This window comes from Panthera pardus, unplaced genomic scaffold (assembly GCF_024362965.1).
Source record: "Panthera pardus isolate Hobbes unplaced genomic scaffold, ASM2436296v1 HiC_scaffold_12, whole genome shotgun sequence".
Classification (NCBI taxonomy): Eukaryota; Metazoa; Chordata; class Mammalia; order Carnivora; family Felidae; genus Panthera; species Panthera pardus.
Genome location: NW_026526677.1, coordinates 13,768,798 through 13,784,789, shown reverse-complemented (window position 1 = coordinate 13,784,789; position 15,992 = coordinate 13,768,798). Strand labels below are relative to the sequence as shown.

The window sequence follows — 15,992 nt, the reverse complement described above, 5'->3', positions numbered from 1 at the left end:
CCTTTTCCAGGCCAAGTGACAGAGCCTTCTCTTCCAGAGTTTGGAGGGCCCGGGAGCGCCTGTGTTTCCTGGAGCCAGACGTGGGCCACAAGGAAGAGGGAAGGCTCTTAAAAAGGAAAGTCATCCTCCTGGCAGGGTGAGATCACCCTGGACTCAAGACCAGAAACCAGGGAGCTGCTGGAGGAGCCATAAATGTCCAGCCAGAGGGGGAGGTGGCTTCCCAAAGGACTAACAAGATGGAATTCAGGGGTCTGGGTTGGTGGGGTCGAGGGGCGCTCTCACTCTGAAGCACCCACAAAGGAATCCCCCGAAAGAGCCAGCAATCATGCATCTGTCACCAGATTCCAGCTGTTCCAGCCAACTCCTTCTGCCCTCTTTCTCTTCCTCTTTACATCCTGGCTTTGGTCCTGGACTGGCCGCACAGCAGCTGCAGTGTGGGGAGAAAAGGCCACCAGTAGTGACTTGGGTTGGTCCCCTTTGACCACAGCAAGACTTTAGCACCTGAGACGGGGGAGAGAGGATGTTGTAATCTGGGAAAGGGCATGTCGTCTGACATGACAGTGCACTTCATTTTCTAATACTTGGGGAATAAAGGAAATCTCGTCTTTCTTACTTCCAAGGAAAACCTACTAGAGCTGCCTGCAATGTTAATGAGCGGGAGGAAGGTCTGAGATGACACAGCAAGAGTGTGAAGGGGCAATGACAAAAAATAGGAAAGTTGCCTCCTACGTATACCCCATAAGCTTTAGCTTCCTTCAAGACACTTGTTACAAATCCTCAGTAAGTTAGGCAGTATTATCCTTAGATCTTTGGTGAAATTAAAAGACATCCCAGAAAAATCACAAAACTCAAGTGATGGCTCTAGGATTAGAATTGAGGTAACTGTCCCATCTGCCTCTGTGTCCCCTCCCAGTACTACATCCTAAGATCCTGCAAAGGAACCAATACTGGGGGGTCTGGCACACTTCCAGTAACATGCTGGTTCCAGAGTTCTGCTGTTTTCACCGAATAGCTTTATTGGGGGGGGGGGGGGGGGCAACAAAATATGCTCATAGTTTATGAAGTGATTCCACCTGCATTATTTAATCCTCCTGATCATTTACAATAAGGTGGATATTATCATTACCTCTGTGTACCTCATTATGGACTTGACTGAGATGTCACAAAAGGTAATAAACAGAAGACCATCTTAGATCTGCTATCCTATCCACTGTGTAGATGCAGGAATGATGTTTGTTTTTTTCACCATTGTATGCAACACCAGGCTCAGTGCCTAGCACACAGAAGAAATTCAATAATTATTTGTTGGATAAGTGAATGCCTGACATTTTCCAATTCTAACTCTTTTTTTTTTATCGTTGTTGTTGTTATTATATCATGTTGCTTCTCTACTATCTCCAGTGAAGACTCTTGGAGAAATTTGATCCCATCTGGGAAACTCGCTGTAAAACAAAGTTCTTGAATTTTAAATAAATCTGCCATAAATAAATTTGATAGCAAGTCATATTTTGGGCTTTTGTATCACATAAGATAATAAAAGACATTTTTCTCTGAGCCAGTAATCTGGCTAGGGTAAATGATCTCTAAAGCCCCATGGCTATAAAGCATGATATGATTGTGTGGGAGCTCACTGATCAATTGTCTATTTTCAGAGATTGCACATTAAACAATAATCGCCAGAAAATAACCCATCACACTTTGTATGTGGAAAAGTACGCAAAAGTTTAGAACAGTTATCTATCTATATAACCAGGAGACAGACCATGGCTCTCATTAAAAGCTTCTTAATCGATTTCGCTAAATTCATTTTAGGCAAATAGTTGGATGTAGGAGTTCCTTAAAATTCTGAGGACATTTCTACAAGGATTTAGCCCTGAGGTTATAAGGCCATCTAGGAATGCTGATCCATTTCCTCGGTGAAGCTCTCTGCGTTTTGTGTCTTCATTTCAAAGTCCAGAGATAAAGCTATGTCAAGAAAAGATAAGACAGAATTGAATCACCTTGTTGGGTCTGTGAGAGGACATAAAGGCCCTGGCATGGGTACCTATTCTCCATATGCAGTGATGGTACATCACAGTGCTCAGACCTGACGTCTTCCCAGCACTTATCTTGCCCTTAATCCATAACCATCAAATTGAGCTGCCTCTATGAACCCCCTTGTGATGCTACAAACCTACTGACCTTAAGAGAAACAGATAGATCTAGACTGAGAGCCCAACTTCACCTATGGCATTTCTCTGTACATTCTTGGCAGCATCATATGCACGATCAAATCCCAACCTGCAGAAGTTTAGGTAATAATACTCTCAACACCTTCCAGAAAATTGAGTTCTAAAAAAATGTAGTCTTAGCACCTTCTGTCAGAAGCTTATTTTGGTGTTCAGTGCATTAGAGTGAAGCAGAAGTCTCTGTTACTATAAATGGCCCCTGTGAACCACCCACCTGTCAGAGTTGAACACAATTCCATCTCTAGGCCCTGAGATATATGTAGTTCTTCATGTCAAGGTCACTCCAAAAAAAGCTAGTGTATTAGGAGGTTAAGCATAAAATTCTACATCCTTTTTAAATAGATTCCTTTGATGGGAGCTACGTAGGAGTGCAAAACCCAAAGGACTGCACATATCAAGGAGTCAGTAGGGAGAGAAAATATATCAGCAGAATAAAAAACAAAACAAAACACAATAATTGAAATTAAATAATAAAGGGTTTTTGAAAATAATTGGATTGTGAGGTGTCTGAGAGAAGCAAAATTAAATGGGCTGTAGATGTGAACTATAATATTGGTATATTACAGAGAAAAAAAATCACATACAGGGCTTAATCAATCCATATTGACTGAGTAAATGAATGAGTAAGTGGATAGATGAGTGGGTAAATGAATGCCAACCAGCCCCCAACACTTACAAATGGCCTGGAATCTTAGGAATCCACACAACTAGTCTGTCTTTTTAGAACTGTCTCCCAATTTCCTGACGACATAAGAATTTAGGCCATACAAAACTTCCTCTTAGCAGCAGTCCTGTGGATGGCATCTTTGACTTCCTTGTTCCTCAAGCTGTAGATAAATGGGTTCAACATGGGGATCACTGCAGTGTAAAACACTGACACCACTTTATTGAGATCCAGAGACAGACTTGCTCTAGGTCGTACATAAATAAAGAAAAGAGTACCATACAGGATGGAGACGGCCGTCAGGTGAGAAGAGCAGGTAGAAAAGGCTTTGCGCCTCCCATCCACAGAGTGGATCTTCATGATGGCGACAAGGATGTAAATGTAGGAGATCAGGATAGTCAGGCCGCTGAAGACTCCGACAGCTCCAGCCACGACAAAAACTACCAACTTAGTAAGCCTTGTGTCAGCACATACAAGGGAAAGGAGGGGGGACATATCACAGAAGAAATGATTAATGACATTGGGGCCACAAAAAGGAAGACGAAATGCATTTGTTGTATGGGTCATGGTGTTCATGAAGCCGATGACATAGGGACCAACCACCAGCTGGATACAGAGTCTCTGGGACATGGCAACAGAATACAATAACGGGTTGCAGATGGCCACATAGCGGTCATAGGCCATGGACGCCAAGAGAAAACACTCTGCTGCCACAAAGAACCCAAAAAACCACTGCTGCAAAGCACAGCCCAAGAAGGAGATGGCCTTCCTCTTCGCAAAGACGTCCGTGAGCATCTTGGGGCTCACAACAGAGGAGAAGCACATGTCCACAAAGGACAAGTGGCTGAGGAGAAAGTACATGGGTGTGTGAAGGCGGGAATCAATCCGAATCAGAATAATCATACCCAAGTTTCCGGTTAGATTGATGACGTAGAAACTCAGGAAGAGCAGGAAGAGGGAGGCCTGCAATTGGGGGTTGTCACTCAAACCTGCCAAAATGAACTCTGTGACCCTTGTGTAGTTGTCACCAGCCATTGACTGGTTCCCGTTTCCCCTAGAAGAAGAGCAGAGGAGTCACAACAGATTTGCTGAACATATCTTCAAAAATGGGACACAGAAAAAATATACCAGTGGCTGGGAGAGCATCACGGGTGATATGACTTAGTTGCATGTTGTGGCCAAGGAAACAAAAGTGAAGTATAGACCAGTGCAAAAGATCGGATCTGAAGCCTTCATCTTCTAAGAGTCTGCAGAAATCCATCAATACAGAGATGAGAAACCAGAAACCTGGAAAATAGAAGCAGCTTTCTCAAGATCCCATGACTGATGGCAGAGAGCTTCCAGAAGACATGTCCAAGAACTCTCACTTCAGCGAACTTTGCTTGAGTTACCCAGGTGAGCGCACACCTGGGGTAATGATGCAGGAGAGTGGAAGTGAGGCACGGTGGAGAAAGTGAGCAGCCACTCATTTTTGGGATATATGCACTTTGGAATTAGAACCCAAGCCTAAAGGCAGGGTCCCTCTGACCCTGGGAAAGTTACTTTTCCTCATCTGTGAAACAGGAATAATAATAGTAACACCTACCTTGTAAATTGCTGTGAGGATAACATGAGAGAAAGCTTGCAAAGTATTGAGCTTGCAAACTACTTATGAGATTCTCATTGGGCACCTTGACAAGGGTATAATAAGTGTTCGTATTTTTGCCTTACATACATCATTTAATAAGCCTGCAAGCTGACTATGATTATGTCAATTCACATAAGAGGAAAATTGAAGCTCAACCCACGTTCACGATGCTAGTGACCGGCAGGGGTGGGCTTTGCACGCGTGTGTGCCCAAACAGACTGTGCTCTTTCCTTCGTCACACTGCAGAAATTGCGTGTCCACAATTCTACTCTTTTCAAAGAGATGCAAAACTCATTCCACTATGAATACAGGATGATGCCTGTTTGGCTGCCTACTCCTGATGTTGAGGTTACAGCCAAAGGCCATTAATGGGAAGCCCGTAGGATAGTAGACTATTGAGCTTGAGTATCACCTGCATGGAAATGCACAGGGAAGAAATCTGGAAAAGAGCCTAAATCATCCCACCCATATACCCTCCACATTTCCTTTGTCATCCCCCATAAGGGTGCACTGGGTTAAGTCAGCTGATCTCTTCGAACCTGAGTTGCCTTTGTGTGTTCAATGCGACTAAAGCTGTGTCTTTCTCTCTCAGAATTCGCATCCACTTAGAACAGGGGGAAGGTGTACGTCAGGGATCAGAAAACTACTTATACTTTCTTTTGAAAAGTTTTCTTAGCCCAGAATGATAGGAGGCCCAACACCAAACTTACGTTAGACGCTTTTCCCCCGGTTTTCCAATCTGAAATGTATCATTCAACTTTGGTGAGGCCTCCCTGAGGCCAATAATGCAGCTTACGTTATATCCTTTGCTTCAGGGAATTAAAGAGAAAGGGAGGATTGCCAGGCAGACTGCCCACCCCACACTCACCCCTTGCTGAGGACTCTTCAAGAGTCTAGGAACTTCTTCAGGGTCCTTCGTACTACATCTCACTCTTCCATTTGACAGTTACCCAAAACTCTAGGACAATCCCTTGTCAGCTATAGTTTCTAAACTGACCCAAGCCTTCCATGCACATTTTAATTTCTGTTTCCCTGCTGTATGTGGTGTTTAGAATAGAATGCAGTGCTCCTTAAAGATCAAACCACACAGAGCGGGGAACACAACCAGCCCTCATGTTCAGAGCACCAGGATAATATCATAATGTCAACACAACCTATGATAACCTTCCCTTAGCAAGGGTGTGGACAGGGATGTGAGTTGAATTCTGTGCTACTTTTTTTCCCCTTTCTTCCGCTGCTAAAGCATCTCTGTCCCATGTTCTACTTACGTGAGTATATTTTGATCCAGTTGCAAAACCTAAGTCTATCTCTACATGAATGATCTCTTCTTAGGTCTTCTCCATCATCCAACAAAGATGAGGATCGTGTTCATCCTGGCCATGAGTCCAATATAGAATTTATTGTAAGTCCATTTAAAATAATTTGTGTTCTCTTTGCCTTGTTAAAAGTCGGGTCGATTGAGGGGCTGTCAACTTACATTCTAACGGGCTCTTTCTTCTTTAAAGATGGTACAAAGAGCTACAGCAAAACTAAGCCAAGTTGGTCGGGTTCCACCCTTCCCCTTAATCTGGCCACCTTCACGAGCACAACAGGTCAGAATTTTCAACAGTCGTTTGGGTTTACTGTTTCTTTTCTTCCAAGAAGAAACTGTGGAATCCTCACTCACTGTAAAATGTGTTCAGGGTCTTCAAGTCGAGAAAAGTTCCCTGAACCAGTTGCATCATCCCTGCTATGGAAGCTGCTGTGTCCCCAAAGTCTGTCATATCTTGGGAATGGACCACTAAGGGAAGGTACAATCAAAGTTTCGCTTCATATCCTAAGTAAATCCGATGAGATCTGTTTTCTGATCATGTCATTATATTTGTTTTTAACTGGATATAGTCTCTTCACTCTCTCTATATCCAGGCTAAGCAAGGAAAGTCTATGGAACTCTTGGGAAACTGGAGTAGCACAGAGAGGGTGGGACACGGGAGGACCCTAGCTCTCCCTTCCCATCTCTCTTTCGCGTTGGTATCTTGGGGTCAAGGGCAAAGCATGTAGAAAATGAACTTTTCTCAGACACAGCATTGACCATAGGTTGCTAAGTAAATTCGTTTTCCTGTGACTTCGTTCAAAACAAATGAAGAGTGGAACCATCGGAAGGAAGAGCTGGAAGAGAATTTCTGAGAATGTATCAATGGATCAGTAAACTTTATGGAAAGATGTTATATCTGAACTGTTAGCATATGGCAAGGGAAATACATTTCTTACTGCCCAGAAATGAATAAAAAGCAATAAAACAAAATTCTTCAGCATTGTGTTTGCAATACAAACAGCATCAGCCTGACCAAACAGAGTCAATACAGGTTGCAGCCCGAGTGAGGGAAAGCGTAAGCACTTCAGTGTGTGACACAGCCTCCTTACTCGAAGAGGTTTTGTTTGATTTGTTTTGAATTTCTTAGCATGCTCCTGAATCCTTTAATGTAAATTTTTCCATGAGACCTGAATCTTTGATAATAACTTCTGGTCGACTCTACATATGAAAGACCATTCCATTTCTCCCCTGAAAAGCATTTAGATTTGTCCTTCAATTTCTTTTTTTTTTTTTTTTAGTTTCAAGACTTTATTTAAATTCCAGTTAGTTAGCATAGAGTGTAACATTAGTTTCAGGAGTAGAATTTAGAGATTCATCACTTGCATATAACAAACAGTGCTCACCGCAAGTGCCCTCCTTAATACCCATCTCTCATTTAATCCATTCCCCCAACCTCCCCTCCAACAACTCTCAATTTGTTTTCTGTAGTTAAGAGTTGTTTCTTGGTTTGCCTCTTTTTTTCCCTCTGTGTTCATCTGTTTTTGTTTTTTTTTTAATTCCACATGAGTGAAATCATGTGGTATTTGTCTTTCTCTGACTGACTTATTTCACTTAGCATGATACACTCTAGATCCATCCACATCATGCAAATGGTGAGATTTCATTCTTTTTGATGGCTGAGTAATATTCCATTATATATAAAATGCCGCTATAAACATGTATCCCTTATGAACCAGTATTTTTGTACCCTTTGTGTAAATACCTAGGAGTGGACCTCTTTCATGGTTTTCTGTGTGTTCTTCACAGAAACAAACACATCTGAGATCCTTCAGAAATTCCAAATATTTTTTGAATATTTTTCTGATTCCTTTGCTACTTCGCTTCAAAATTATGTGGTTCCTTTGAGTTGTCTGGATAATAATCCATTTTTATTGTATGGCAGTGTGAGTTCATAGGTTGAATATTGCTAAGGCTTTTTATATGCGTGTTTTCTTAGGTAGAGTGTCTACAACAAGCATTGGTCATTAGTTAGAATTTGGGGAGTGACTTTGGCCCTGCTTACTGTCTTCCTGATGGTTGGTTAAATCTTTTTCTTTGAAGAACTGGTTAATGCGGGTTTTGTAATCATGTTTCTATTTTCTAATTTTTTTTGAAATTGTACTTATTAAGCTAAGTGGAAATTAGTATTTTAATTCTTCCCATGTTGTTTATCACATAATTATTTTTAAGTCCTTTATATAAGACTGTTTTGAATCCTGAGGGTGTATATTCCTAAGATTCCTTTTAAACTTTTCTTCCTGGGGAGCCTGGGTGGCTCAGTCAGTTGAGCACCCAGCTCTTGATTTCAGCTCATGTGATTTCACAGTCACGAGATTAAGCCCTGAGTCGGACTCTGTGCTGGGTGTGGGGCCTGCTTTAGATTTTTCTCTCACTCTCGCTTTACCTCCCTGCCTGTGTTCTTTCTCTCTAAAATAAAATAAAATAAAATAAAATAAAATAAAATAATTAAATTAAATTAAAATAAATTAAAATAAATTAAAACTTACTTCCTGAAATAAGTCTGACAAAGAAAGACACATACTGTATGACTTCACTTACACGCGGAATCTAAAACAAAGCAAAACGAAACAAAAACAAAAACAAAAACTCAAAGATACAGAGAAGTGATCGGTGGTTTGATGATTGCCGGAGGCAGGAGTTGGAAAGGTGAACAAAATGAGTTATAAGATAAATAAATCCTGGGGATGTAGTGACAGCAGGAAGACTACCATCAAAAATACTGTATGTATATTTGAAAGTTGCTAAGAGTGTAGCCCTTAAATGTTCTCCTTGTAAAAAAATAAATTGTAACTCTGTGCTGATGGATGTAAAAAGCTTGTGGTAACCATCCTGCAATGCACACAGAGAGCAAATTATTGTTCTGGACACCTAAAACTAGTATAATATTGTATGTCAATTAAATCCCTATTAAAATTAGTTTCTGAAGTCAAAAAGACCTAAGATAATTCATTTTTAGCTATATGGATATAACCACTATTGACTAAAGTTGGAATTTCAAATTCATAAGGCCAACCCATTTACCAAAGAAAAGGCCAAAAGTTAGGTTGATTTCTAATGTATATTTGTGTGCTCTTAAAAGCTGTTTCCTTCTTAACCTAAATGATTAATATTAGGCAAGGAAAAATGAACAAAGAAAGGAAAGGTACAAATACACTATGTTAAGCTTTACCACAGAGCATTCGCCCTATGCTGCAAAAGAATTGCCTATTTTTATCTGACAATAAGGATAAATTAATAAAAATATTATTTTGTGCTTTTTTGTTTTAATATCAGATTGGTATTGAACACTATTTCAAATTCATGCAATTTTTAGCTGAAACATAACCTCCACCATAGCGAGCCTTCCTTCTGACATCTGCAGTCTAAAGCGATCTCGGCCACTAAATTTCAAAACCCACAATGACCCCACCTACAGGATTTATGGGTGCTACTTTTATTATGGTGGTTTTGTGTGACGCTATCTCTTACAAGCCCATGATCGTGGAAGACAGGGACGATAACCCAGTCAATGCAACAGACATTTGCGGTGTCCAGGGTAGCATTGCTTGGCTGTGCCAGCTGTTAAATATCAAAATACATCCATAGTCTTTGGAAAATAGCTGCTTCTTGCCGGGGTCCAGCTCCAGCAGGTCCAGGGATTCCCGAAGGATGAACGGCGTCGGTGAGAATAAAACAAAACTAAAATAAAAAGCTAAAAGTAAAAAACTGAAATAAAAATGGACATAGACAACAGCAGTGTGTTGATCTGGCCGATTTATTGTAGCAAACGTGGCACGATATTTGCTAGTGATTTCCTTGTAGCATTTGTCATCTATGTGTTTCTAACATTACCTAATTCTAAAATGTTCCTATGTGTAGTCAACCTTTAAGAAATAGCATGGCGATTTTCTCGTAATGTTCCCGCATACCCTTTGATTATAGATTAATTTCTTACCTTATTCCATTATGCATCTGCGTTTATCTATAATTATCTATAGTCGATAAAGCATTTGCTTTGCTGTTCTCATGAAAGGCCCTCCCTTTCTCAATACCTCAAGTGGAACAGTTACAGGGACATGACCTCCTAACCACAAGAGGCCAGAAGAACAATGTGTTTCCCTCAGTCCGAGGTGCCAGGAAGGGGCCGATAGGGCCTTAGAAACCCATGCCTCACACATTCTCAGAGAGACAAGGCACCTAGGAAATGAGGAACCAATCTGTACCTGAACCGACTAGGTTCAGTCACCATCTGGAATGCCTCCGGGGGGCCAGGTGAGCCTAGGGGTTGAAGTCACCTGTGCCCAGAGATACACTCCTTAGTTGCCCGAGTGGGGCAAATCCATATCCATATGTCTCAAATCCATATGTCTCTCCTTTACAGGCCCTCTTTGCTGGCAAATGCATGAGGCCATCCTTCCTGCAAGTGGAGGAGTCTCCATAGGGGATGGCAAGGGCTAAACGTAAGGCCGCACAATTCCTTGCGGAACCTTAGATTCTTCCCTAATGGTTCTTTTCCCAGGGGGCCTGCCGAGGGCAATTCCCCAACAGACAACACCCCAGGTACTTTTAAGGCCAAATTACCTAAAAGCGGGAGGACAAGAAGCTTCACTGTCGGCGGACCGCCCTGCTGTCACCAGTCTGTCCACAGCCCGGGCCCCGCCACTCAGGCTGGGATAGCTCGGCTTCCAGCAGCTTCTCTCAGCCTTTCGAGTGCCCACCACCCTGAGCACGAAACCCCTATACTCCAGATCCAGACTTCGCTGCCATCCAGCCACTAGAAGGATAATGCGAGGACAGCCCATGGCAGAACCTTGTTTCAACCAGTATTGTCTTCCACATATCAGTACCCTTGTCCCAGCAGTTATATTTTGGATACCCTTCCTGATCCATGTTTACTGTTTGCAAGATTCTAAGAGTCTCATGCTCTACCGACTGAGCTAGCCGGGCAGTTGTTTGCAAGATTCTATAACATGGGGTGAGGAGTGCAGAGGGGACCAAAACTTGGTTGTCAAGTAATTCAACTTACTCTCTTATGTCCTTATAAATGAAAGCACAATCTTGATTTTTTCTTGTTTGTTTATTGGTTAAGGTATGTCAGGGAACAGACATCAACTGCTACTCCAGTTGGCAATTCATATAGACATTTCCCGTTGAGAACTTATTGGATTTGCAAAAGGATTTTTATTTACATTTTCATTTCCAAAAACAATTCTGCATTCATCTAAAGCATTTCACTAGTAAACGTATCAAGAAAAATTCCAAAAATGATAAGTAGGGCGTAAAATACCAGACGTACTAAATAACAGACTTTCTACGGAAGTAAGTGGTGGACCAGGTGACACTGGCACCAGAACCGACAACTGAACACAAGTGCCATCATTAAGCTCTAGATTTTCTTTTTTCTTTTTCTTTTTAATTTTTTTTTGAATCTTGATTTATTTTGGAGAGAGAGAGACGGAGACAAAGCATGAGCGGGGGAGGGGCAGAGAGGGAGGGAGACACGGAATCGGAAGCAGGCTCCAGGCTCCAAGCCATCAGCACAGAGCCCGACTTGGGGCTGGAACTCAGGAGCCACCAGATCATGACCTGAGTCGGAGTCGGACACTCAAGCGACTGAGCCACCCAGGCGCCCCTAAGCTCTAGATTTTCTAATAAAGTAAAAGAGGCAGTTCAGTAAAAGGAGAGCTTGAGAACCAAGCGGACCTAATTTGACTTTATTTCCTCCATGTAGCCTCAGGCAAGCCACTCCACATCTATGACCCTCACTTTTCGTTATCTCTTGAATGAGAACAACTTCTACCTTACAGAGTTGTCTTAAAATAAAATTATCTTTGGGGCGCCTGGGTGGCGCAGTCGGTTAAGCGTCCGACTTCAGCCAGGTCACGATCTCACGGTCCGCGAGTTCCAGCCCCGCGTCAGGCTCTAGGCTGATGGCTCGGAGCCTGGAGCCTGTTTCCGATTCTGTGTCTCCCTCTCTCACTGCCCCTCCCCCGTTCATGCTCTGTCTCTCTCTGTCCCAAAAATAAATAAAAAATAAAATAAATTAAAATAAATAAATAAATAAAATAAAATTATCTTTACAAAGCCTACAACATCACCTGTTCTTAAAGAGGGTTTCAGTAGCCCAACTAACAATAGCATTTTATAATCACCACTATTATTAACATATTATCAACAATAGCATTTTATAATCACCACTATTATTAACAAGAAGGGGGTTCTTGTTCAGATATTTTTAAATTCCTGAATAATTAGATTAAAATACAAATATGAAAACCCACAAAACCTCAAAAATATTTATTTTTTTATTTTATTTTATTATTTTATTATTTATTATTATTATTTATTTTTTTTATTTTTTTATCATTTTATTTTATTATTTATTATATTTTATTTTGTTAAATATTTATTAAATGTTTGCCAAATATTCTAATCTGTGCTCAATATTCAAAGATGGAAGTCTTAATAAAAATGAAAACATGCAATTTTATTTATTTTCAAAGTTGCAAAGGACTAGGAAAAGTATTTGCAGCTAATGTTACAAAGACTTTTTATTTATTATTGCTATGAAGATGTAGGAGTTGTAAGAACGTTTGGTGACAGAGTAAGCTCTCTGAGCTGTGTGTTATGGCCCAAACACACAAAATGTGTATATAATTTCACAGCCCTTCAAAATTATTTTTCAGGCTTTTGAAAGCTTTTTCCAAGCCTCTTAATAACGCTTTCAATTACTAAAGGAAATTTTAGTGGACAAAGTAATTGTGGTTGATGAGCTCATGCTGCCATCTAGTGGCCAAGGTTAGCTCCACCTTGAGGAAGAATTCTTAAAATATTATCTCATTAAGGAAAGCTGTCTGCCTTGTATTTGAACACATCCTATAGCCGCAGAGACCATGCCAATAGGCGACTGAAAACTGAGAAAGAAAATGAAATATATTTCGTAACTAACGTGAAATTGTTCATGCCGTGTTCCTAAAGCACATGACGCGAAACAAATCTTCACCCTCTTGTTCTAAAATAATCCTAAATATTGAAAACTAGGTTTTTAAGAAATCAAGATATAAGGTCAGTTTGAGGGAATCTTTATTAACAGGAAATTGGATAAATGCTAATATCAGCCTTAAAAGTAATGACATTTCAGCACATTCCTTTCAAAATGACCTCAGATGGATTTAAGAAACTTCTACTGAATCACTCGTGTCAGATATTGTGCTAAACTCTGGTGAAAAAGTAGTATTTCCTCAGGATATCCGAGAAGGAAGCGTTTATCTTTTTTTAAGCTACTATTTTCATAAAATTTGATTAGAAGCAATGGTTCTCTATGCCTTTCTAACATCTATACAGATGATCATATAAAAATTCAGGGGCGCCTGGGTGGCTCAGTCGGTTAAGCAGCCAACTTCGGCTCAGGTCACGATCTCTCGGTCCGTGAGTTCGAGCCCCGCTTCGGGCTCTGTGCTGACAGCTCAGAGCCTGGAGCCTGTTTCAGATTCTGTGTCTCCCTCTCTCTGACCCTCCCCTGTTCATGCTCTGTCTCTCTCTGTCTCAAAAATAAATAAAAACGTTAAAAAAAATTAAAAAAAAAATTTGCTAGACTAAGCAAAAATATTAGAAATATCAGTCACAAACTTCGGAGCCCTTATCTGTGTCATATTTCTTAATTTTATAATAACAAAGTACCCTACATAATGTTACCTCCATTTCCTACATGAGTATATTAAGAAATACTTGTTTACATTGTCTGCATTATTAGACATTACTTCTTATTTTGCATTTTGCACTATGCAATCTTACTTGTGAAGTGTGACTATAACTGGGCCATTCCCATCTGAATTCTCTCTCTCTCCTCCCTCTTTTCCTCCCTCTTCTCCTCCCTCTTCCCTCTCATACCCATACACAATCCTAAGCATGTTAAAAAATGGAGTTTTCTTTACCTAGATTGTCTCTCACATTGGTAAGGGGCAGGAACGTGTGGAAGAGGTTGTTAATGTTTATAAACCATTTTGGCAGTGAAAAATCCTCTTGAGAAGTATATGGAATAGAAAATAGTTGATTTAAAAATATTTATGATTTATCATTTCATTTAAAACAGGCTAAGATAACATTTAATATGCAATTTTTATAAAATTACACACACACACACACATACATACACACAGAAAATTACTGGAAGAATGTAAGCCAAAGGTTTTACATAGATTATCTCTATAGGCAAAATCATATTACAAAAACACGTGTTTTTCAAGATTTCACTATTTCTTTAAAATATACTATACCCATTTATATGTGTCTCAATTCTATATACACTATACAAATATACATAAGTAAGAAAATGCCTGAAATAAGTGTATCAAAAAAGACACAGTTTGGGGCGCCTGGGTGGCTCAGTCGGTTGAGCCTCCGACTTCGGCTCAGGTCATGCTCTCACGGTCTGTGAGTTCGAGCCCCGCATCGGGCTCTGTGCTGACAGCTCAGAACCTGGAGCCTGCTTCCGATTCTGTGTCTCCCTCTCTCTCTGACCCTCTCCTGCTCGTGCTCTGTCTCTCTCTGTCTCAAAAATACATAAAGGTTAAAAAAAATTAAAAAAAAAAAAAGACACAGTTTTCATATGTGACTAGTGGAATTATATGATTTTTATCTTTGTGTTCTGCTTTCCAAATATTCTAATAGTTAAAGCTCCTCCCCCTCAAATTTGTTTTTATTGCCCTTACTAGGCAACAACAATAAACAATGTTTTTTATCATTTAGGCACATTTTTATATTCTTATTAGTTCTAAGACTCTTTGATAGAATTTATACATTAAATTACATATTAACTTAAGTAAATTGAAACATCTTCTCAATTAAAAAAATTATTTTTGCTTCATCATTGAAAAACAGTGGTACAACCATGGAGAAAGGGGTTTCTGGAATCTCTGGGAGGGCGCATAACCTCTCAACACACTCAGTGGGAACTCTGCTAGGTTACCAATGGGTGTGCTCTTCCCACAGCATCCCGAGGTTTGCCTTCAGCCCCGTTATATTTGGCACTGAAATTGCTCAAGTGAGATTTAAGGAGATTGCGGTTACTGACCCACCATCCTGAGTTCAGATGATGGCTCACTTCCATCTAAGTGTGTTCTATTGGTCCGTTTCTTAGATATCAAGAGCCTTGGCAAAAGTAAAATGTCTACACAGATGATTCCGATGGATTTCAGGGAATTTGTAAGCACCTAAAGAAGACCTGATCGCACCCATTCTGTTCAGAAGGTTAGGTTCTTCACCAAGAGATATTTTCGATTGTACAGGGACTTATAAGCAATTCTGCATCTCCTTTCCTGACCGAAAACTTTTGCTTAAATTATTTCTAAAACTTTCGTTGTTTGAGTTATACACAAAACGTGGTGGAACTTGTCTGATGGTGTCTCCCGACATTACAACGTGAACAAAATCTAGGACTCTGTGACCCACACTTTTTCTTTTTTCTTTTTTAATTTTTTTACGTTTATTTATTTTTTTTTGAGGAAGAGAGAGAGACAGAAGGTGAGTGGGGGAGGGTCAGAGAGCGAGGGAGACACAAAATCCAAAGCAGGCTTCAGGCTCTGAGCTGTCAACACAGAGCTTAATGTGTGGCTCAAACTCATGTACCAGGAGATCATGACCTGAGCCAAAGTTGGAGGCTTAACCGACTGAGCCACCCAGGCGCCCCATACCCACACTATTTCTTATCACTACGGCTCCCCAAGGCTGCAAGAGCTGTGTTATGGGAGGGGGGTGCTGGGTTGTGATTCAAATCGATTAATGTTGAGATGCAGAGTGGCCACTGAATGACCATGAATGAATTCCCTGGCCTGACCCTTATGTCCACTATCCTTCTCCAAGATTGCTTCAGAGGTGTTAATTGTCCCATCATTCATGCCAGAGGGAACATGGGACTCACAAAAGTCCCCATGGACCCCAGGCTGAAGCAAAGCTACCTTGATCCCAATAACTCGGGTGAAAAAGGTTTGAGGGGATTTTGTTGTAGTTTTGTTTTGTTTGTTTTTAATGTTGTTTACTTTTCCTAGTCCAATATTATAGAGAAAACAGATCAGATTTGTATTTGTACCCCATAGCATTAAACTTAGAAATTGGAGATTCTACTGAAAAACAAAACCAAAA

The 15,992-nt window shown here is 40.6% G+C and overlaps 1 protein-coding gene across 1 annotated transcript; it reads right to left on the bottom strand.

Annotated features, from left to right (window-relative positions):
- Nucleotides 1–2,985: 2,985 nt before the first annotated feature.
- Nucleotides 2,986–3,927, bottom strand: LOC109245243 (olfactory receptor 1009-like). Its single transcript, XM_019412554.2, has one exon. It carries the CDS (start codon nt 3,925–3,927, stop codon nt 2,986–2,988), a length of 942 nt encoding a protein of 313 aa, XP_019268099.1.
- Nucleotides 3,928–15,992: the final 12,065 nt, after the last annotated feature.